Source organism: Leucopleurus acutus (assembly GCF_964270905.1).
Source record: "Leucopleurus acutus genome assembly, chromosome: 17".
Lineage (NCBI taxonomy): Eukaryota > Metazoa > Chordata > Mammalia > Artiodactyla > Delphinidae > Leucopleurus > Leucopleurus acutus.
In genome coordinates, this window is record NC_139159.1 from 4,409,514 (window position 1) to 4,432,906 (window position 23,393).

The following is a 23,393-nucleotide window of genomic DNA, read 5'->3' on the forward strand; positions in this document are numbered from 1 at the left end:
TCTCTTCCAACCTTCCCTTCCGGCAACTGATAAAGAAGGTGGTGAGAAAAAATAATAATATGACAGAATGTGGTAAACCATTTACATATTGACAAGATGGAAGAGAACCAACTGTGATCGCAAAGCCTCTTTATTGTCATCGTTTTTCAGAGCACAGACTTGAGAAAAGCCCACGCTGACTGAGCTGTGGGCATAAGACCCCTGATGTCCATCACTGTTGATTTAGAGAAAGTAGAAAACTCTCCTGATACTGTGTAATACTCTAAATAGCGCTAATGTCCACTAAATCGCGTAAACCATTGTGTGCTTCCAGCTGGAAGCCAAAACTGATATGATGTAGGCTCTTGGTCCATCTCATGAAAATAACTAATTATAAAGAAATAGAATTTGAGACTTTCCCCCCAATTCAACTTAACACACTTTGAGGAATCCCAGCGTGAACAGAAAACAGTGCTCAACGGTGAGCTTCAGTGATGAGTGAGCGCCCTCCAGCCTTGGAGGTCTGGAGCAGAAGCCAGCACAGAAACAGATAAACCCACCCAGTGAGGTAGCTCCCGTGTTAGCGGCACGCGCAAGTTGGGTGCAGGGAAGGATTCTCGGTTGGAGTCATCAAGGAAGGTCTTCTGAGGTGAGATACATCAGCAGAGTTTTAAACCACAACTGTAAGTTTCCGTAGTGGAGAAAAGAGACAAGGTCATTCTAAGAAAAGGTAACATGAACGTGCAAAATGCATTTCAGGCCAAGAGTGCTACATAGGCAAATACGCTTCTTATCAGAACGCAGGGTATTTTCCTCATCTTTGTGTCTTTACATATGTAGTTTCCTTGGGCTTTTTTGGAAATGTTTGCATGTTCTGAATTTTTAAAATTCTGAAATCTTTTGCACATTCATGTTACCCATATATATAATGCTTGTATAACTATATATTATATATATAATGCGTGTGTTTTGGCGTAACCTTGGAATTTTTAAGTAGTCAGGTAAAATTATTATAAGGACTTCGACTTTCTGGTCAACTTTCTTCAAGCAAGAAGGCAACCTTTGTATTCAGTGATGTATAGGTGTTAAGCGAGCCCCTGTGGCTCTGGTAACCCCTACCTTCCCCCCTGCCACTGTCCTGTACCATAATACTGTGATGGGAAGACAAAATCGCCTTTTATTTCTGTTCCAGAATCAAATTTTCAAATGTGATTCATGGAAGGAATGAATGAAACGGAACACAAAGGAAAATATACAAACCAATTTTACATAACTCAGTAAAACCTGTGGCAAAGCAGCTTAGGAATGTTGACCTACAGTCCACTTGATCAAGACACTTATAGCAAGGGAAAGCTTTGGATTCACAGGGAGGGAAAATATAGCATAAATCCATATTATTTTTAAATTTTTATTTATTTTTTAAATTTTTATTTTATATTGGAGTATAGTTGATTAACAATGTTGTGTTAGTTTCAGGTGTACAGCGAAGTGATTCAGTTATATGTACACATGTATCTATTCTTTTTAAAATTCTTTTCCCATTTAGGTTATTACAGAGTATTGAGCAGAGTCCCCTGTGCTGTACAGCAAGTCCTTGTTGGTTATCTATTTTAAATATAGCCATGTGTACATGTCAATCCCAAACTCCCAATCTATCCCTCCCCCCCCATTACCCCAGTAACATAAGTTCGCCCTCTAAGTCTGTGAGTCTGTTTCTGTTTTGTAAATAAGTTCATTTGTGTCACTTTTTTAAGATTCTGCACAGAAGTGATATTGTTACGCCACTCAAAAGTCAATTCTCGAGAGACAAGTGTTGGTAGGGGAAAGGTTGCTTTATTTTGGAGGCCGCAACCGGGGGAAGGGCGGACTCCTGTCCAAAGGTCGACTCCCTGCCGACACTCGAGGAGCAAGAGCTTTTATAGGCAGAGGGAGGGGCTACACGCAGCAACAGCACAGGCAGCTCTGACAGGCATCTTGAAATTGGTCATCGGTGGTCTGACCAGCGTCATCTCGATTGTTTTAGGTACAGGTAATCTTCAGTTCCAGGGTTGGTTTGTTTCCATTTCTCTGAGGCCAATTCTTGGAATTGTGACAGCTTCTGTCATGGCTACAGCCTGGTCATCATGTAGTTACCTTCTTCAGTATCTGTAAGACAGCTCCCAGGATACGGCTCAGAATGTTATCCATAGCCCTTAAGGAGGAACTACAGGTCCTTGACTATGCTTAAGGACTAAACTATTATTATTTGGTCTCCTAGGACTGTTTTCCTCTGTTTCTGCATTTTCTCACTTCTCTGATTAAACTTATTCTTTGGCTAATTTTCTTCCACAGACAAAAGGCAGGCGGAGGACATGGTGGGGGCGGGGTGGGGGGGGAGAACAATAGGGTCCTGCTCCGTTTCAGTATCATATGATATTTGTCTTTCTCTGTCTGAGTTACTTTGCTTCGTATGATAATCTCCAGGTCCATCCATGTTGCTGCAAGTGGCATTATTTCGTTCTTTTTAATAACTGAGTAATATTCCATTGTATATATACATATTACATTTAGAAGTAATTAAAGTTCCAAGTGCTGTGAAGGAGAAATTGAAGCATGTTCAGAGAGTGACCAGGGTGTCAGGGGACTTGGGGGGTCATGGGACATGTGGCTGGGGACACTAGGACTTTTGGAAGGGAGGGGAGGAAAGTGGAAATCTCTGGGGACTCTGAGGTGTCTTCCAGTATTAGAAAGGTTGTGTAGAAAAGATGAATTGGATTTGTTCAATGTGACCCTCAGGGGATGGATCAGAAGCAAAGGTGATGCAGGAGGACCAGTTTCACAAACTCTCTCCCTAACAGTGCCGGCCTGTTACTCAAGGACCCGATTTTGAGAACTTCATCACTATTCATAAGGAATGAGCACATCATACCCACCCAAAGAACAAGAAAGCCAGAGCAGTAATTAGATCAAAGACTATGTCACTTTACTTTCTTCGTAGTATCTATACCCTCTTGTCTTTTCTCTCCATAGGATAATTTGACTTCTTTTTCATGGTATTAAAGAACAAATACAAGTTTGTCAGAATAAAATGTGATGACCATTCAGAGACAGCCTCTTTCACACCCAACGGGAAATGGCACTGGCTTTCAGGATTGCCAAGCCTGCTTTCATTCTCATACTCTTCCAAACACTTTTGGAAAATTAATATGCAATACTTAAGGTTACCACATTGGTGATTCTTGTCAGGAAATTTTCTTCAAGCAGTGGGGTAATTTTATTATGGATTCAATACACTGTTTTTTTCTTCTTTTGTATAGCTTTGACATTTTCAATAGTAAAAGTTTTTGAAAAAGGCATCAGGAGGGTTTACAAACACATACGTCCTAGAACTTGACTTGCATCATGCCCTTGGAGACATCCATCTGCTGAGGACCATTGAGCACATGGTGGAACTGACCAGGAGGGGTGTCTGTCGATTATCAAGGCGGAAAATCCCTTCTACACCTGTGTCTCACCTCCCTCTTCATATTACAATGCAGTGGAGTGCTTTAACGAAGACAAAAATTGCAGTGACTCCTCAAAGGGAACCTTTAAGAATAAGGGCCAACTTGGGGCCTTAGGGGATAAGCCACTAAGGTAGTTGTTTCATGGACGTGCTTGCGCATATATGGTGGTTTGCAGAAGAGAAAAAACAGCCCCGGTGTTTGAAGGATGAGTTATCACTCCGGTCTTTCTTTTTCTCTGTGTTTCCTTTCTAGGTATTTCCACACGATATACTTAGGCATTCGAAGTCGACGGGGTGCAGAGAATGGCCGGTGGAGGTTTTATTGGAAGATGGTCTACGAGTACGCAGACGTGAGCATGCTACACCTGCTCGCCACCTTCCTGGAGAGCGCGCCCCAGCTGGTGCTGCAGCTCTGCATCATCGTACAGACCCACAGCCTGCAGGCCCTCCAAGGTAAGGGCTTGCAGCTCACTTTCTGCGTTTGGGGAAAGGGGGTCGGCTCCTCTTCTCACAACCCGAGGACCGTTCCGTGACCCTTTGACGCAGGTCACGGTGCTCTCGGTTCTCGTCGGCCGCTTGACACCTGTGTGTGTGAATGAGGCCTATTTTCTTCTTCGCCATCACTTATCATGGGTAATTACAGGAAGACTTTTTTGCCCTCAAGCTGCCCTCCGAGTAGGAAAAGAAATCCTTATGATTTTACACTCGCTCAATATGAGAACAGAATCCACTGAAGCTTTCTGGCTTGTGCGATAACTTCCAAAAATTTGAAAAAAGACCTAGAGCCCTCTCTAATGTTGTATGTATATTAACTATTACATATATTATATACCTTTATGTATCAATTTAAATATATAATACAGATTTGAATATTAGGGTAATCGCCACCATTTCTTTTTGCTATTAGGACACAAAAGGCGAGAGATTAAAGGAAACGATAAAGATGACCTTAATATTTTTACAAAGAAGGTCATATGGGAAAATGTTGTCAGTATTTAACAATGTATTGTTTATGTAGTACTAAGTTTTATAAAATGAATATTACAGTCAGATTCATATTTTGGGGTTTTGCCGTCCTGTTTGATCATCTCATCAGTAAGACGATTCCATTGATAACAGACCCGCCCTGACGTTTCCGTAGGGCCTGCTGCTGAAATCTTTTCTAGAAGCAGATTAGACAGACCAGTGGGTAGACAGGCGGCTACATGGCTGGGGGAGGATGGATAGGTAACATTTTCTGCATAGTTTCCTGGTAATTTGTCAATCCTGTAACGAAATAGATGTTGTTAAACAGGTAACGTTCTGTAATGTGCCCGTTTTGTTTCGTTCTCAGCAGAGCCTTGCTGTGACTCGCTGTATGTACTGGGCCATCCTCTCATCTGACCTGATTGGTCTGGGGAATCTCTACAAGGTCCTTATAACCTTTTATAGCAAGGAGCACATAAGCCTGGGCTGGATACTTTACTAATTGGAGGCAGGGGGAGGTATGGTACAGGAAAAGAGAGATGGAGTGTTTGCTGGTAGCCAGTGGCCCACTGATTTATGAATTCCTGGCCCAACCCTGGTTCCACACGAGAATAGCTTCAGTCCAAGAAGTTTGAGAAGGGAGTCAAAGAGGTCCATGGGGTGGGAGCCTCCCATGCCAGTAAGCAAAATGGAAGAAAGAGAAAATGGGTGTTAGCAGAGAAGCAGAGGAGAAAAGCCTGGGGGAGGTGAGCTTTATCCACTTCCCCCATGGGAATTATCCACGGACGAGCCGCTTTAGACGTGAGACACCACACGCTGCAGAGGGAGGCTCCGGCTTTGCTGATCTCACTTCCTCGCTGTGAGACCTGGTACAAGTCACTTAACCTCTCTGGGTCCCGGTTTCTCAAACTAAACTAGATGATCTGCAAACTCCTTGACAGTGCTCTTCCGCCACTGCATCCGTGAACGCTCAGTGAACTTACGGGGTCGGGCGTGTGCATCAGGAGGTGGTCTGTACGTGAGGATACAAATTCAAAGTCAACATCAAACTGAATCTCTGTCAAATTCTCATCTCCAGAAGACCTTGGCACCCCCTTGGTATAGTTACACACCTGAGAACTCTCTGGAAGAGAAAACCCCAGGCACAAGTGAGGAGTGTGGCGAGCCACCTTCCTGGGTGGCCCGAGATTCCTGACAGTCTCTGCTAGTTTCCTAAAAGATCTGTAACATCACAGAGAAGTTTTTATCCTAAAGATGATGGAGATGGAGAAGGCAAGGAGAGGGAGGGTGTGAGAAAATGAGATCACCTTTTCCGTTTGAGAGCTTTATGTAAAGTTTTATAGAAAAAAAAATAGAGAAAAGACAATTCTTTGTCTTTATCAGATTATTCGTCCTAAACATAAGAATCAAAATATGTGTTTTTTGGAGTTGTGGCTCTTCCCGGATGCCTGGTGTCCCCAGCTTAGCGGCTAAGCTCACTGTTGCATCAGGTTTGCTACAGACTTTGGGAGCAGGACCTCGTCCTTGGCCAAGGCGAGCCTTGCTGTCAAAATCAGAGAGCCATGGGGAAAATATGTCCTGTGTCACTCCCAAGGTGGTCAAAAGACAGTTGGATGCAAAGATCTCTAGGATTAACGCAAGTCACTGAGCACAGGATGAAGAATCAGGCCACTGAGCTGATCTTACGGTTGCCACTGTTTAAGCAGGGAGATGGGCAGAAAGTTGCGTTACAAGACCGAAGAGGGGAACTGCCTGACAGCAAACAACCACCACAAAACCTCCAGCAAACGAAGACCAGCTCAGGCAATGCCATCTCAATCCTCTTGCATTTTGAGGAGAAACTTATCTGCAGAGAGAGCTTCTAAATTCAACCCTCTGCTGACAGATGACCCCCCCCTTACAAATGAACCAGCTTATAAATTAAACTGATGTGAATTATAAGAACTGAGCCTTCCCTCTCTAGGAAAAGAAAAATGAATGTGATAGAACCGAGTCTGACGTGTATTTTCACATATCTTTATGGTAAAAGATTCTTAAGATTTATATGTAAAAAAACAACTTTCTGCAATGCACGCACATAATCAATGGCATGAAAGCTGTGAGGTCTATGCAAATAGCTCTGAATTTAAATCTTCAAAATATTTTTATTTAGCAGGTAAGAGTGGTCCTAAGTCTGCAAGTTATTTCCATAAATGACTATGTCTAAAATTATTATTTTTAGGACAGAAAGAAAAATGCTTTTTTAATCCAATTTCAACCATCTACTGCTCTCTGATGGACACTCTTTTAAAACCAATTAAAAAATCAAACAAGAAGAAGTACAACATTTAAAACTGATGCTGAAAAACTGTATTCCCCTTGTGGAAGTTGCTGTAGCCCTAAAACCCTGTCGGCTGTGAAAACCCTTTCTCAGGGCTCCTTACTTATTGAATAATTAAGTCAGAGAGGCCTCGCTGTACTGGAGGCCAACAGGCTCAGTGGAGAGCTAAGCAAAGCATAATTGTTTCTCGGTTTGTCCTGTCCCAGGAAGGAGAATTCAGCTCCTGTTCTGAGACCAGGAATCAGGGTCGAGCAGAAACTTAAACATGAATATCCAGTTCCTTCCACTCCACACTGCCGTCTTTGACAGAATTGCTGCCCCTCATTGAGTCTGGCATTTCCCTGGGAACATCTGTCTCTGGAGAGCAAGAAATACTCAGGGAGTCTCAACTGTACCCGCACAAGTAAGACAGCACATGGAACATGAGACAGTACAGCGGCCTGTGCTTAGAGCTCCCAGTTTACACTGCGCTGTGTTTCCAGTCCAATCCCATATCCCCACCTGGAGAGAGAGAGCGAGACAGCAAGGCAGGCGGGAAGGACAGAAGGAGGGGCAGAGAGATCTAGAAGGACTGTGCGTGGTAAGCAGAGATGGGCAAAGTGCTCTTGTTGGTCTCCGGCCAGAGGATGCAGCCCTCTGTGTTAGAGATGTAAGATGCGGCCCAAGGCCTGTCAGTCCTATTTTCAAGCAACATCTCAAACCCATCCAGGACATTGGATTCTCTCTCTTATAGATGCTGCAAGCAAAGGGAGAAGGTTAACTACCTTCTACAGACCAAAGCTACCCCCCCTTATAAAAGGGCTGGCTGGGCTGGAGGGTCTCTGAAATCACTTCTAGCTTCGTGATGCTCTGAGCACTCACCTTTGGTTGTGTAGACCAGCTGGCGGAGAGGGTACTGAGTCGTGCACGTACAGGTGTCCACAGGCCCTGCCTAGCCGGCAGCGTGGCTCAGAGCCGCGCCACGGGGTGGAAGCCCGTGGGGGTGGAAGCTCCTCGGGGCGGCCCGGGATGCCGTGCGGGGTCACGGCGCACAAACCGTGAAAGCTTCTCAGCCAGAACGTGTGCACGACGGCCCAGGCTGCATGCAGCACAGTGCACGCCCGTGCTGCCGAGCCTTCGTGTAGGAACAGCGCTTCCTGAAAGGAACCATCTAAAACAGAACAAATCGGGCTCTCACCAGATGCAAGTAGGTGCCTACCTGGCAGCACAATTGTTTCCACTTTTCCCAGATGGCTTTAGTTCTTCATTTCCAATTTCCACCTTTACTCGCCATTGTTGGAAACTCTCTTTTACACCCCCTGTGTATTTAAGCTGTGATGCACAGAGTGAGTTAGGAACAATTGCTATCCCACAGGCCGTGTGCCCGGGAAAGCTTTGCTGAGCAGGAAAAGACACCGACACCTACCTCGATTCCGATTTCTTCATATCCAAAACCCCCATGGTTGCCCGTTTTGCCTACAGTTTATCCTGAATACTTCATGAACGGAAGAAAGCAAAGGGGGCTGGAAGAAGTTTCTAATTATTCTTTTCCTGTCTTGCATCCCACGAGACTACAGGGAAGTCAAAGGTTAAGGGGCTCTCCTTGAACAAACACGGTCCCCAGCCAATCACGGTAGGAGACACCTTGAGTGTGACAACGGCCTCCTTTGTCACATCCTGATGAGGACTTTTAGGACCTAAACCACTGGATTTCCAGTTGCCCCATTTTATGCTAAAGCAGGTAGAGCCACTCCCGGCTGCCTTCCCGAGGCTGAGGTTAGAGAAGGAACCCCTCAACCCCAGGCCCCAGTCCTCTGTGCCGAGTTCCTGTCTCTGCACCCGGCTCCACCCGTGGATTTCTGCAGGGGAGGGAAAATGCCGGGGAGAGAGTCAGGCTGTGAGTGGGACTGTGTCCCGTCCCTTTTGATCTGTCTGTTTTTCCGTCGCTATTTTCGTTAAGTTCATTAACACATCTATCGAACGTCTATTGTGTGCATGATGGTGTGTGAAGGGCTGTAAAATCTGTCCTAAAAAAAATTCACTTTTTATTAAAAGTTTGTAATGTGACATTATAAAGAACGTGACAAAACATATTAGAAAGGCCTAACTCATCTGGGCGTATTTCAGAAGAGCTGTTCCGTCTTCTAGATGGGATGAGAGAAAACGAGAGCAGGTCTAGGTCCCCGTCGCACCCAGAGGGACCACACAGCCCCTGCTTGAGCCCGTTCTTCACTAGAGGGCAGTTCACACTGCATCACAGACACTACGCGGAAGGCACGTAGTGCCTTAGACCATGGAGACTGTGTCATATTAAATATATCCAAACAGCCGAGTTTTGCAACTGATACATCTCTCTGAAACGTCTGACCACAGATCTCCAGCGGTCACTCAGCACTGTCAAGCATCCGACGTTGTTCCTCCTTGAAATTCACTCTCCTGCTACAAAACTCACTGTTTCCTTCCTTCTTCTGTGTCCTCACACTTCCATCTGCCTCCATCACTTCAAACCACTGCTTTCACTTCCTGTGTCAGTGAGAAAACAGAAGCAGTGAAATAAGAACGGCTTTATTTTCCCACCGCTAACCCCACCTCCTTCTGCACCCATCACCTGGCTTCCCTCCGTTTACTATGGGTAACCTGCGCCTGCTCTCATCTCTTGACCCCTCTTCTGCGCTGGATCCCGTGCCCTCTCACCTACATAAGCATCCTGTTCATGAAATTACCCTCTCCCTGTCCTGCATTATCAATTTCTCCTTTCTACTGGATCACTGCCATCACACATAAACAAGCACACCGTGATAACTCTAATCTTTATTTTTTAAAAAATTGTCCCTTATCACCTACTACCATATTACCACAATTAATTATATTTTAGTGCATATCGAGTTCTTTCATGTTTCGTATATGTTACATTAAAATAGAATTAAAATATGGGTACTATTTTGTAACCTCCTCTTTTTTGGCAATACATCATGAGTGTATGTCCATGACAATGTATGTAATTCTACATCATTTCTAACTACTGCGTGATTTACTAGCACATGGATTCTCTTTTTCTTTTCCACTAATTCCATGTTTTTGAAATGTTAAGTGATCATCTATAGTCACCATAATCAATAATCCTATTATAAACACATTAAGAAAATCTTTGCAGCCTTAGTTAAATACCTAAAGTGAAATGGGTGGATTTGAGGACAAGCTTGCGGGCTTGAAGGCTTTTGATACTTAATGTCAAACTGGCAATTTTAAAGTACATTTCTTGAGAGTTCTGCAGTGTCTCAACTTTCTGATCCAACTGCACAGGAAGTCAGTGAGGGCAATAAATGTGACAAGGACTGGCAATGGGACAAATCTTTTGAGATTTGGGAAAGAGCTCTTCATGGTGCCCATCGGAACAGGAAGGGCTTAATTCCAAGATGTGTCCTAGTTTCTTCCCTTGTTACTTCATTGTGCCCACCATATAAACTTTAGTAAATCTATTCAATTAAGCAGCAGCTCATTATTATTATTATTTTTTTTGCGGTACACGGGCCTCTCACTGTTGTGGCCTCTCCCATTGCAGAGCACAGGCTCCGGACGCGCAGACTCAGCGGCCATGGCTCACGGGCCCAGCCGCTCCGCGGCATGTGGGATCTTCCCGGACCGGGGCACGAACCCGCGTCCCCTGCATCGGCAGGCAGACTCTCAACCACTGCGCCACCAGGGAAGCCCAAGCAGCTCATTATTGATGAAACAAAATTTTAAGAACAGCTTCATCAAAGACTTTTAATTTGAACCAAAATTGTTAGGAAAGTAGACATAGGTTCCTCAAAACACATAACAAAAATCTGACCCAAGAAAACTTTTAAAGAGCGAAACCACACAAAAATGATAAAACAGCAGCCTTTACACTGGACAGTTGTGATTTCTTTTGGCTTTGTGGATATGTTAAATGTATTCAATAGTAGTTAGTGTGAAGGCCCACTGGGTATTAAAAAAAAGACAGCACGTCCTCCCTCCCAGGTGCTGACAAATTCTGTAGAGGCTGATGCGGGTGATGATGTCACAGCAAAGGCCGGCACGCATTACTTCCCGGCTGCATGGACCCTCTGCTCTGGGCCCATTACAAGCAGTTGGTGGGTATTCATTGAATAAAAGGAAGAATGAATGTCTGCTGGGTGACAAAGCCCTAGGCTAGGTGGACTTGATACAAAACCAAGTGGCATAGCCCCTGCTCTCAAAGAAGTCAACCTTAGGGAAAAGAAAGACCAAAAAATTTTTATTATTCAATGTGCTCTATACTGTTGGTGGCCATGTTAAGGCCCTTTGGTGACATAAAATGATCTCTTATAGAAAATGATACAGATCACAATAGCCAAAACATGGAAACAGCCTAAATGTCCATCAACAGATGAATGGATGAAGAAGGTGTGGTGCATATACACAATGGAATACTACTCAGCCATGAAAAAGAATGGAATAATGCCATTTGCAGCCACATGGACGCAACTAGAGATTACCATACTAAGTGAAGTAAGTCAGAAAGAGAAAGACAAATAACCATATGATATCACTTATATAGGCACAAATGAACCTACAAAACAGAAATGAATCTACAAAACAGAAACAGACTCATAGACATAGAGAACAGACTTGGGTTGCCAAGGGGGAGCAGGGAGGGAGAAGGTTGGCCTGTGAGTTTGGGGTTGGTAGATGCAAAGGATTACATTTAGAATGGATAAACACCAAGGTCTTACTGTAGAGCACAGGGAACTATATCCAATCTCCTGTGATAAACCATAATGGAAAAGAATATAAAAAAGGAATGTATGTATGTGTATAACTGAGTCACTTTGCTGTACAGCAGAGATTGTTGCAACATTGTAAATCAACTATACTTCAGTAAAAATAAAAAAGAAAGAAAGAAAATGATACACAGAAAGTAGAAATGCGGTGCTGTCTGACGTCAGGGAATATTGGAAGAATCAGGGAAGTTTTCATGAAAAGAGCAGCCTTTGAGCTGGGTCACAACTGAAGCCTAACATTTTGTCATGTTCAGTAAAGAAAAGATAGCAACATGAACAAAACCAGAAGAGGGAGGCCAGTGGTTTTGTCTACAACTGTCTGTTCAGCGATGCTGGTGGATAACAGTCTCCTCAAATGAATGGGATTGTTGGTGTTACTTGTGGCACACGATTAGATTTGTTCCTCATACTTGAAAAATATTTCTAGTAGCAGGGTAAATCCTGCATATATACTTAAAAAATACACGTATTTTTCTGTACATCTTACTTTTCAGCCTGTTTCTGCATCGTTCAGTATTTGGGGGTTATCGATAAGTCAATCAATAAAATAGTAAACTACCAGTCTGCTTGATCAATACATATATGGAGTTGAATTTTAAAGACTCATCATCATCAACATCTTTGTAAGGAGAGGCTCACACACCCGACAGGGCATGCTGGCCACACTGCTCCTCTCTATTGAAAAGTATTGGCAGAATAAACGATGGGTGTCATGAGGGTAATGATATTATTGATCCCTTTATTTCACATTCAATAGCCTCTGAGTCATGGTACGACTCCAAGTTATACTTAGAAGAACAGAGAGAAGCTTCATTTGCTGATCATTGATTCAAGTGCTTGAAATCAACTCTGTATGGTAGCAGCCCCCAGCACAGCTGTGAATAGTTTTGAATTTGAATCATTTTGAACATAATATGAAATAAGGGCGTGACTATTTTTAGGTCCTACTTAATTATCTCCAATAATCAAGCATAAATCTTGGTATTTTTCCACTCAGTGTTCCTTCTCTCTCCCTCTCCTTCTCAGTGAGATGTGAGTGAGCATGGGTGCGTGCTTGTTCAGGCCCTGGGTGATAGACTGGGTGGGGTGAGGGTAGCGGGTGAACAGATGCGAACCATTGCACACGCCTGGCTTGGGAGAGCAGCAACTTGGCGGAAAGTTGCGGAGAGGTTGGTGCAACAGAGAAGCAAACAGACGTAGGGGCTGTCTGCAGTGAATGATGTCCCCAAACACTCACTGTTCCTTCGCCTTTCTTGTGGCTTCCTTGTTTGCCAACCTCCAACCTCCCCAAATATTTCAGTAATTTTTCAGCACTTTGTACCTTCAAGGCGTCAACTTAAAAAAAAAAAAATGTACAACGTAGGAGTTGTGAGTTTAAGTTTTATTCAGGGTGATAAATAAATTTAGATAATTTAGCTCCGAGGAAACTCTTCCAAAGAGGTAGGAAAGGAACCAGGATGGATATGATTTTGGGCTGGGAATGCGTGTAGTCCAGCATACATCCTGGTAAAATGGTACTTCTGGTCTTGAAGAACAGATATCTCAAGTTAATGATTTCAGTGCTTTTCTATGTATAGAAGATGCAAGAATCTGGGTTCATTAAAATTCTTCCTGAGATACACATCTAACTATCTAGGGGACTGTTTTTCCGAAGCACAGAGTGTCTCATCCTGACTTCACCCCGAATCTCTCCCAGGATGCACTGTCCCTCAGCTCTGCGGTGACTAACGACTGAATCCCTGTAGAGCTGGGTGATGAGCAACGCTCTTTGGGCATTTTCGTTTGTTTACAAAGGAAACAGCAGCCCACTCACCTGACCTTTACCCCAAACTCAGAGCAGATATTTACTTTGAATACTGATGTACTGTAATTGTTATTTCTAAAAACTGAAAATAACTACCGTGAATAGTAACCCAAATCCTTGCTGAACACAGTCAAAGTGAGGTCAACTTAATAAAAAATTCAAAAGTGGCTTAATATGGTATTTTCCTAAATAACTTTTTTTTTTTTTCTGGGAAGCCACAGACACAGTTACACGATCAGGATTTTCTGACCCAATTCTGATTGGGTGGGTGAATGTGGGAAGCGCCCACAACCGATGAAATAGTTTTCACTATGAAACCTCTTCTCTGTGACACACTTGTGCCGTCACAGAGCGTACAGTCGAGTCTAGAAATCTTTTACCTTCATTGGGCAGCTTGGGGTTAAACTGGGTTTTGAAGCAGTCCTTAGACATGGAGGCTAATATTTTCTTGATGACTCAGCAGGAATAAAAAACTGGGATCATTTCCTGTTGACTGATTTAAGAAAGGCCTTTTTGTCACCGTACTGCTCGCTCATGCATGGGAGCCTATATGTATGCAGTCGGGAGGGATGAGATCCCATCACACTGAGCCAGATGCAAGCAGGAGCAAAAGGCAGCAACTGATGCAATTGGTGTGTAAGCATTCCTTAGTATAAAACCACATGGAGATGCACTCCCCGAAACTCACAAAGAGCTTCTGATTGCGGAAGGACAGGCCTGCTGAGAGCTGCCTGTGGAAGGTTTTGTCAGCACCTTCATTGTGATTCTAAATTTCCACAGCTTTCCACTCAGCTGTAGAAAAAATCCAGAGAGTCCGTGAGGCTAAGGAGACTCCAAACCTCCGAAACTTTTCAAACATCCATAATTATATCACCTCACACACCTGGACCGTTTTATAGGGCGTGAAGTTCTCCAGGGTAGCGTTGAAGTGTAGGCCTTTCCAGTGTGTAGGCTTCTGTGAAGGCAGGTACCACCAGATTTTTGTTAGCTGAAACATTGAGTTAAAATTCAAATTAAAAAAAAGCTAAAACACATCTGCTAGTATGTAAAAAGGCAATAGATATTTTTAACATAGACTTTTGGGATAAATGACTGAGTAAATAAATGCATAGATTTTTAAATTCACAGATTTTTAAAACTCAATGCAGATAAGTGAAGAAGCTATTAAAGAAAAGCATTTGAAAAAAGTTTCATTTTTTAAATGTTTTGTGAGCCCAGAAGAAGACATTTTTTCCAAATTTAAAGATGCTATAGGGAATTTTGTGAAAGAGAGGGTACTGGATCTTAAAGAATGAGTGAAATGATTTTGAACGTAGAAATGTTTGGGAGGCAGGTCTGCTGGGCCCTGAGGAGAAAGTCAGAGCATGAGGTGCATGTGTTGTAACACAACCAACTCCCAGAAGTAGGAGGGGAATGATTTGAACTTGATCTTGAAGCTTGAGGGTCCTGAACATCTTTGTCCATATAAGGTCCAGCAACACATCTCTCAGTAATGGAATACAATGTCTTAATTAAGACCTGAAAAAAAATCATCATTATTTATTACATTATTTACTGGACAAACATTTGTTGAGTCCCTATCCATGGCAGGCACTGATCTGAATGCTAGAAGAATGATGACCAAGACCAGTCAGTGAAGCAGAGGAAGTAAGAGAGAAGTGGGATAATCAGAAGAGCACAGTGATATGGTGGCCAAGGCGGTTATTTCAAAAGAGATGCTCATGAGGGACCGGCCAAGACGAGAGCTGAATAGTCTATTAGACTCTATTAGTCTATTAGGCAATGATGACATCTCTGTCATCAGGACCAAGCTTAGGAAAGAAGTAAAGATTGCAAATTAGAGGAGAAAAAATCATGGCAGCAAGGTAGAACTTCTAGACTATAGAAGGAAGAAGAAAATCAGTGAAGTGGCTAAGAGGACAAGTTTCAGGAAAGAGACATAAATGTAAGACATAAACCATGTGGTGAACGGTAGGCTTGAGAAGCAGAACAAAAGCAAAATCTTTATCTGATCCAGTTCCTGCTCTCCTACCCTAGTAGTCAACAAAGGTTAGTGTGAGTTAACAAAGGTGACACTACCAGTAGCAGGTGGAGCTGGGACCAGAGCCCAGGGTTCAGGGCTCCTCTCATGGATAAAGGACCCCAACGTGGAGACATTCCATCATGACTGATCTTTTATGTTTTCACTCACCTTGTAGCCTTCAGTGTGTTCCTTAACCACACTGAGAATTTGCTTCTCTGATTGAAAAAGAATTTCCTGATCTAATTCGCCACGTTGTGTTAGAATCACATAAACAATGAAAAGGACCTTAACCTCCTGTCTGGCACTTGGGGGTGTCAACTGGTCCACGTGGACCCTCTTCTCCCTTCCTTCCTTCCTGTCTCACATGGAGAAGGGGAAGGGCACCCGTAGTGTGTTTCTAAATTTGCCATGAAATGAGGTTTCAAAATTCACATTTTCTTTCTCTTTTAAATGGATGTAAACCCATTTGAATTCATTTTCCCTAACCTTGGAATTAAATCCGAGCCTGCTCTCCCCCTGAGCGCTCTCTGTGGCCTCAGTCACTTCTGCCCTGCACGGCCAGTGCCCACTGCCCGTGTTGTCATCTTGACTCTTAACCTCAGAGGTGTCCCAGTAGGGTTTTGAAACCTCAGGGATCTTCCAGCAAATGCCACTTAGACTGTGATCTGTCCACTGATGTATATTTTTAGCATGAAGTACTTTCAGCCTTGACTTTTTTTGAAAGAATATACATTTATGAGGAAAACAAATATGCATTTTCTTTACATTTTCTAAGCACATCGTCTCCACGCCGTTAGACATGGAAACTAATCTTTTTTCCACAAGCTTATTAGCATTCATATTGTAAGTTTTGAGATATTTTCTACAGTCTAAGAAAGTATGAGATTCCTATAATTGGTGGTCATATTTTCTTCATTTTTTAATAGACTTCATTTTTTAAAGCAGTTTTAGGTTCACAGCAAAATTGAGGGGAAGGCACAGAGGTTTCCCATATAGTCCGTGCCTCCACAGAGGCATGGCTTTCCCCAGCATCAACATCTCCACCAGATGGTACATTTGTTACCAGGGATGAACCTATATTGACACATCATTATCACTCGAAATCCATAGTTTACGTGGGGTTCGCTCTTGGTGTTGTACACTCTGTGGGTTTGGACAAATGTATAATGACCTATATCCATCATTATAATATCATACAGAGTATTTTCACTGCCCTAAAAATCCTACGTTCTCCTCTTGTTCATCCCTCCCTCCCCGCAATCCCTGGCAGCCGCTGATCTTTTTACTGTCTCCATAGCTTTTCCCTTTGCAGGATGTCATATAGCTGGAATCAACAGTCTGGAGGCTTTTAAGATAGGCTTCTTTCACTTAAGTCATATGCATTTTTAAAAATCAGGTCTTTATTCAAAATCAGCTGTCCCAAATGATTTCACCTCTACGTAATAAGCAAGTTTAAGGTTATGCAGCAGTCTTCTTTTGCTCTGAGGTGGGTTTCTTTTCTGTGGGCTTCTTTTCAGCTGCTGGTTTCTTGGTCACTGCAGCCTTTTTTCCCACCAGAGGCTTCTTCTGCTTCTTAATGCCAACAGCCTCCTTTCCTTTCTTCCCCACCACAGGCTCTTGCCTGGAAGCCCCTTCTCATCTGATCTGGCTTCTAGTGCTGCTACTGCCCTATCCATCCGGATTTTGTGGTACTTGGCCTGGCGAAGAACGGTGTTCCGGCGCGTGGTCTTTGCATGTGGGTTTAGCTTCAGCGTGATTCTCAGGCTTTTCATTGGACTTCTCTGCGGGACTCTGATGAATCCTCTCGCGTGCTGCCCGGAGGGCTCTTTGGATCTCTGGGCTTTTCAAATGCTGCTAAGGTCTGTACTGAGCGTCATGTGCATGGGGAGGTTGTAGTTACTCTTGAGGGGAGCAGCTTTACGCCAAGTACCGTGCAGCTCCTCTAACTTGCGGAAAAGCACTTTCAGTCCAAATGCAGGAGCGTCGCACATGCCCCCCAGGAGCCAGTTTCAAAAGGTTCGGTTTGCTCACATTAGGCAGAGTAATTCCAGGGATGTTTCTGAAGGCCTTGATGACGCACCCATTACAGATGATGCAGGGTCCCCTGCGCTGGATACGACGACGGTTTCTCATTTTGCCTTTGCCAGGTCTCATTTGCTGAGAGGCGTAGACCTTTTGGGTATCATTCCAGACTTTAAGTTTCTTCAGAAGCAAAACAACCTCCTTGGTCTTCTTGTAGCCTTCATCTTTATCTTCAGCCACCAAAGGAAGTTCAGGAACTTCCTCAGTACGATGACCTTTAGACACGACCAGCGCTGCTAACGCCGGGGCAGCCAGTGCAGAGCAGATGGCATATCCCTTTGGTGTTGTATTCACCCTGCGGTGCCAGCGTCGCCAGGTCTTGGTTGGCGCAAACATGTGGCCCCCAGGACACGTATTTCCAAGAGCATCCTGGCCAGAGTGGTGAGCCCTGCCACCTTGAACCCTGGGAATTCGAGCCACAGCTCTGCCAGTACCCAGGACTCAGCACTGGTTTGATGACCTGCTAATTCACTGACAGCATGGGGCTGTCTGTTGTTTTTGCACAAGTTGGTGTGAACAAAGTTCAGAATATCTGGTCGAGTGGGAGCCTTGAACACAGCAGGCAAAGTGACATTTTTGCCAGATGACTCCCTCTTTTCGGAGTACACTGATATCAGTGGATGAGCACACGCCAGGGCAGGGAGATTAGACGGCCATGCTCCTCTCACCCTGGCGGCTCCCACAGGAAAATAAGTCATATGCATTTAAGGTCCCTCCATGTCTCTTCATGGCTTGTGAGCTCATCTCTTTCTGCGCTGAACAGTATTCCACTGTCTGGATGGAACACAGTTTATTCATCCATTCACCTACTGAAGGACACCTTGGTTGCTTCCAAGTTTTGGCAACTACGAATAAAGCTGCTGTAAACATTTGTGTGCGGGTTTTTGTGTGGACATAAGTCTTTCATTTCCTTTAGGAAAATATCAAGGATTATATGATAAAAGTATGTTTAGTTTTGTAAGAACCCACCAAGCTGTCTTCCAGGGCGGCTGTACCATCTCGCATTCCCACCAGCAATGAATGACAATTCCTCGCCAGCATTTGATGTTATCAGTGTTTTGGATTTTGGCCATTTTAGTAGGTGTATAGTGGTATCTCACTGCTGTTTTAGTTTGCATTTTCTTGATGACATATGATCTGGCGCATCTTTTTATATGCTTTTTTGCCATCTGTATTTCTTCTTTGGTGAGGTGTCTGTTAAGGTCTTCCACCCATTTTTTGAGTTGGGTTGTTGTATTTTTTTATTGTTGAGTTTTAAGGGGTCTTTGTATATTTTGAATAATAATCCTTTATCAGTTGTCTTTTGCAAATACTTTCTCTCAGTCTGTGGCTTGTCATTTTGTTTTCTTTTCTTTTTTTTTTTTTTTTGCGGTACGCGGGCCTCTCACTGTCGCGGCCTCTCCCGTTGCGGAGCACAGGCTCCGGACGCGCAGGCTCAGCGGCCACGGCTCACGGGCCCAGCCGCTCCGCGACATGTGGGATCCTCCCGGACCGGGGCACGAACGCGCGTGCCCTGCATCGGCAGGCGGACTCTCAACCACTGCGCCACCAGGAAAGCCCTCATTTTGCTTTCTTGATGGTGTTTTTTACAGAGCAGGAGTTTTTCATTTTAATGAAATTCAGCTTATCCATTATTCTATGGCTCATGCCTTTGGTGTTGCTTCTAAAAAGTCATCACTATACTCAAGGTCATCTAAATTCTCTTCTATGTCATCTGCTAAGGGTTTTATAGTGTCGCATTTTGCATTTAGTGTGATCCATTTTAAGTTAAGTTTTACGAAGTTTATACGGTTTGTGTCTAGATTCCATTTTTGTGGCACGTGGATGTCTAGTTGTTCCAGGACTACTTGTTGGAAAGACTATCTTTTCTCTGTTGCCTTTGCTCCTTTGTCAAACATCAATTGACTGCATTTATATGGGCCTGTTCTAGACCCTCCATTCTGTTCTATTGATCTGTTTGTCAGTTTTTCACCAGTATCACACTTCTTGATTACTGGGGCTTTATAGAAAATCTTGAAGTTGGGTAGGGTCAGTCCTCCAACTTTGTTCTTCTCCTTCAGTATTACATTGGTTGTCCTGGGTCTTTTGCCTCTCCACATGAACTTTAGAATTAGTTTATCAATATCCACAAAATTACTTGCTGGGATTTTGATTGGGATCGAATTGAATCTAGAGATCAAGTGGGGAAGAACTGACATCTTGCCAATATTGGGTCTTCTTTTTTTTCTTCCATGAACATGGCATACCTTTCCATTTATTTAGTTCTTTGATTTCTTTAATTAGAGTTTTATAGCTTTCTTCATATAGATATTGTACATATTTTGTTAGATGTATACCTTACTATTTGATTTTGGGGGGTGCTAATGCAAATGGTATTTAAGGTAAAGGGCATGACAGACTGCTTCTCAAGTTATAACACAATATTTGAAAGTCATAATGCCTAATGACAATGACACTTGTCCCCAACCTCCACCACCACCCAGAGGATGAGAGAGAGATGCAGGCTGCCTCTTCAAGGAACAGAATGGAGAGAGAGTTCAGATTCAACAGACTGTGTTGTGATCTTGGCTCCACCACCTAATAACTTTGAGCTGCGGCTCATTTTGCTACTTGTCTGCATCTATTTCTTCATCAGAGGAGTGGGGAAAGCAATCCCTACCTCATGAGAAAGGCGCCTGGAAGAATTTGCTGAGACATTGTGAAGGACAAATGCCCTGAACCAGACCCAGTATATGGCAGGTACTCAAGAAGCATCCTCTTACATCACATGGGGAATAGTTAACTCTGATGTCTTGGTACAAACAATGAGAAAACAGATCATTTATAACTAAGATATCAACCTTACCACCAAGACTGTACTACCAATTCAGGGAATTAGGAATACTACATCACTGCTTCTTCCTGGAAGGAAGGAAGGAAGGAAGGAAGGAAAGAAAGAAGGAAAGAAGGAAGGAAGGAAGGTAGAAAAAGTCAACAAACTGAAATATCAAAAGTCAAAGAAAAACACCAGAACTCCATAAGTTCATTATGCCTCCATGCCCCAGTGGTGCCTCAATTCTCCACTTACTTGATGCTTGTCAGGATGTCTAATGCTTTGCCTGCATCTAGTGAATACAGGGGGGGGAAATGTGAAACAGTAATCTGATATTATCAGACCCCAGAAAGGTACTTCTGGAAACACTAATTGGATTTTCTTCAGCCTTTTTTTAATTTAGTGCGTTCTAGGAGAAGATCACACCTCTCCTAACACTTATAAAGAGAATTTGTGAGCGAGATTGTGCACAAGTAATACCTATTGAATGCTCCAGGCAACGTGTTGCCATGGTACCAATCAGATTTCATCTTCATCGGGGAATAGAAATTGAAACTGACAATGTTTGAGTGTAACTGTTTTTGTTGGTCCCCGTAAGCAGTGTGAGGGCTTGAAAAGGGAGGAGGTCTAGTTTTGTTGCTGTTTTCTGGTTTCAAAACAATACTACATTAAAATGAGTACAGGGGCTTCCCTGGTAGTGCAGTAGTTGAGAGTCTGCCTGCTAATGCAGGGGACATGGGTTCAAGCCCTGGTCTGGGAGGATCCCACATGCCACGGAGCAACTGGGCCCGTGAGCCACAACTACTGAGCCTGCACGTCTGGAGCTTGTGCTCTGCAACAAGAGAGGCCACGATAGTGAGAGGCCCACGCACTGCGATGAAGACTGGCCCCCTCTCGCCGCAACTAGAGAAAGCCCTCACACAGAAACGAAGACCCAACACAGCCAAAAATAAATAAATAAATAAATAAAACGAGTACAGTCCAATGAGTTCAGAGAAACAAAGAATCCCCCAAAGGAGCTCATTATTCTTATAAATTTACATTATCAAAGGATGCGGGGGCTTCCCTGGTGGCGCAGTGGTTGAGAGTCTGCCTGCCAACGCAGGGGACACGGGTTTGTGCCCTGGTGCGGGAAGATCCCACATGCCGTGGAGCGCTGGGCCCATGAGCCATGGCCACTGAGCCTGTGCATCTGGAGCCTGTGCTCTGCAACAGGAGAGGCCACAACAGTGAGAGGCCTGCGTACCGCAACAACAACAACAAAAGAATTGAGGACTGTCTTAGAGACCTATGGCACAACATTAAATACACCAACATTCGAATTATAGGGGTCCCAGAAGAAGAAGAGAAAAAAAAATGGGACTGGGAAAATATTTGAAGAGATTATAGTTGAAAACTTCCCTAATATGGGAAAGGAAATAGTCAATCAAGTTCAGGAAGCACAGAGAGTCCCATACAGGATAAATCCAAGGAGAAACATGCCAAGACACATATTAATCAAACTATCAAAAATTAAATCCAAAGAAAAATTAAAAGCAACAAGTGAAAAACAACAAATAACATACAAGGGAATCCCCATAAGGTTAACAGCTGATCTTTCAGCAGAAACTGCAAGCCAGGAGAGAGTGGCAGGACATATTTAAAGTGATGAAAGGGAAAAACCTACAGTCAAGAATCCTCTACCCAGAAAGAATCTCATTCAGATTCAACAGAGAAATTAAAACCTTTACAGACAAGCAGAAGCTAAGAGAATTCAGCAACACCAAACCAGCTTTACAACAAATGCCAAAGGAACTTCTCTAGGCAGGAAACACAAGAGAAGGAAAAGACCTACAATAACAAACCCAAAACAATTAAGAAAATGGTAATAGGAACATACATATTGATAACTACCTTAAATGTAAATGGATTAAACACTCCAAGCAAAAGACATACACTGGCTGAATGAAAAACAAGACCCGTATATATGCTCTCTACAAGAGACCCACTTCAGACCTAGGCACGCATACAGACTGAAAGTGAGGGGATGGAAAAAGATATTCCATGCAAATGGATATCAAAAGAAAGCTGGAGTAGCAATTCTCATATCAGACAAAATAGACTTTAAAATAAAGACTATTATAAGAGACAAAGAAGGACACTACATAATGATCAAGGGATCAATCCAAGAAGAAGATATAACAATTGTAAATATTTATGCACCAACATAGGAGCACCTGAATACATAAGGCAAATGCTAACAGCCATAAAAGGGGAAATCGACAGTAACACAATAATAGTAGGGGGCTTTAACACTCCACTTTCACCAATGGACAGACATCCAAAATGAAAATAAATAAGGAAACACAAGCTTTAAATGATACATTAAACAAGGTGGATTTAATTGATATTTATAGGACATTCCATCCCAAAACAACAGAATACACTTTCTTCTCAAGTGCTCATGGAACACTCTCCAGGATAGATCATATCTTGGGTCACAAATCAAGCCTTGGTAAATTTAAGAAAATTGAAATCATATCAAGTATCTTTTCTGACCACAACACTATGAGACTAGATATCAATTACAGGAAAAAATCTGTAAAAATACAAACACGTGGAGGCTAAACAATACACTACTTAATAACCAAGAGATCACTGAAGAAATCAAAGGGGAAACCAAAAACAACCTAGAAACAAATGACAATGAAAACACAATGACCCAAAACCTAGGGGATGCAGCAAAAGCAGTTCTAAGAGGCAAGTTTATAGCTATACAAGCCTACCTTAAGAAACAAGAAACATCTCAAATAGACAACCTAACCTTACACCTAAAGCAGTTAGAGAAAGAAGAACAAAAAAACTCCAAAGTTAGCAGAAGGAAAGAAATCATAAAGATCAGATCAGAAATAAATGAAAAAGAAAGGAAGGAAACAATAGCAAAGATCAATAAAACTAAAAGCTGGTTCTCTGAGAAGATAAACAAAATTGATAAATCATTAGCCAGACTCATCAAGAAAAAAAGGGAGAAGTCTCAAATCAATAGAATTAGAAATGAAAAGGGAGAAGTAACAACTGACACCGCAGAAATACAAAGGATCATGAAAGATTACCACAAGCAACTATATGCCAATAAAATGGACAACCTGGAAGAAATGGACAGATTCTTAGAAAAGCACAA

The 23,393-nt window shown here is 43.0% G+C and overlaps 1 protein-coding gene and 1 pseudogene across 2 annotated transcripts in view; one reads left to right on the forward strand and one right to left on the reverse strand.

Annotated features, from left to right (window-relative positions):
- XKR4 (XK related 4) overlaps nucleotides 1-23,393 on the forward strand; it is a gene marked incomplete at both ends in the record, with an annotated part of 314,354 nt that overhangs the window by 205,614 nt on the left and 85,347 nt on the right. The window contains one exon of the mRNA XM_082858830.1: nucleotides 3,717-3,916. Coding sequence (XP_082714956.1) covers nucleotides 3,717-3,916 — 200 coding nt within the window. The remainder of the gene's footprint in view (nucleotides 1-3,716; nucleotides 3,917-23,393) is intronic.
- On the reverse strand, nucleotides 16,798-18,150 carry LOC309974355 (large ribosomal subunit protein uL4-like; annotated as a pseudogene). Its single transcript has one exon. The product of its transcript is annotated as a large ribosomal subunit protein uL4-like (transcript).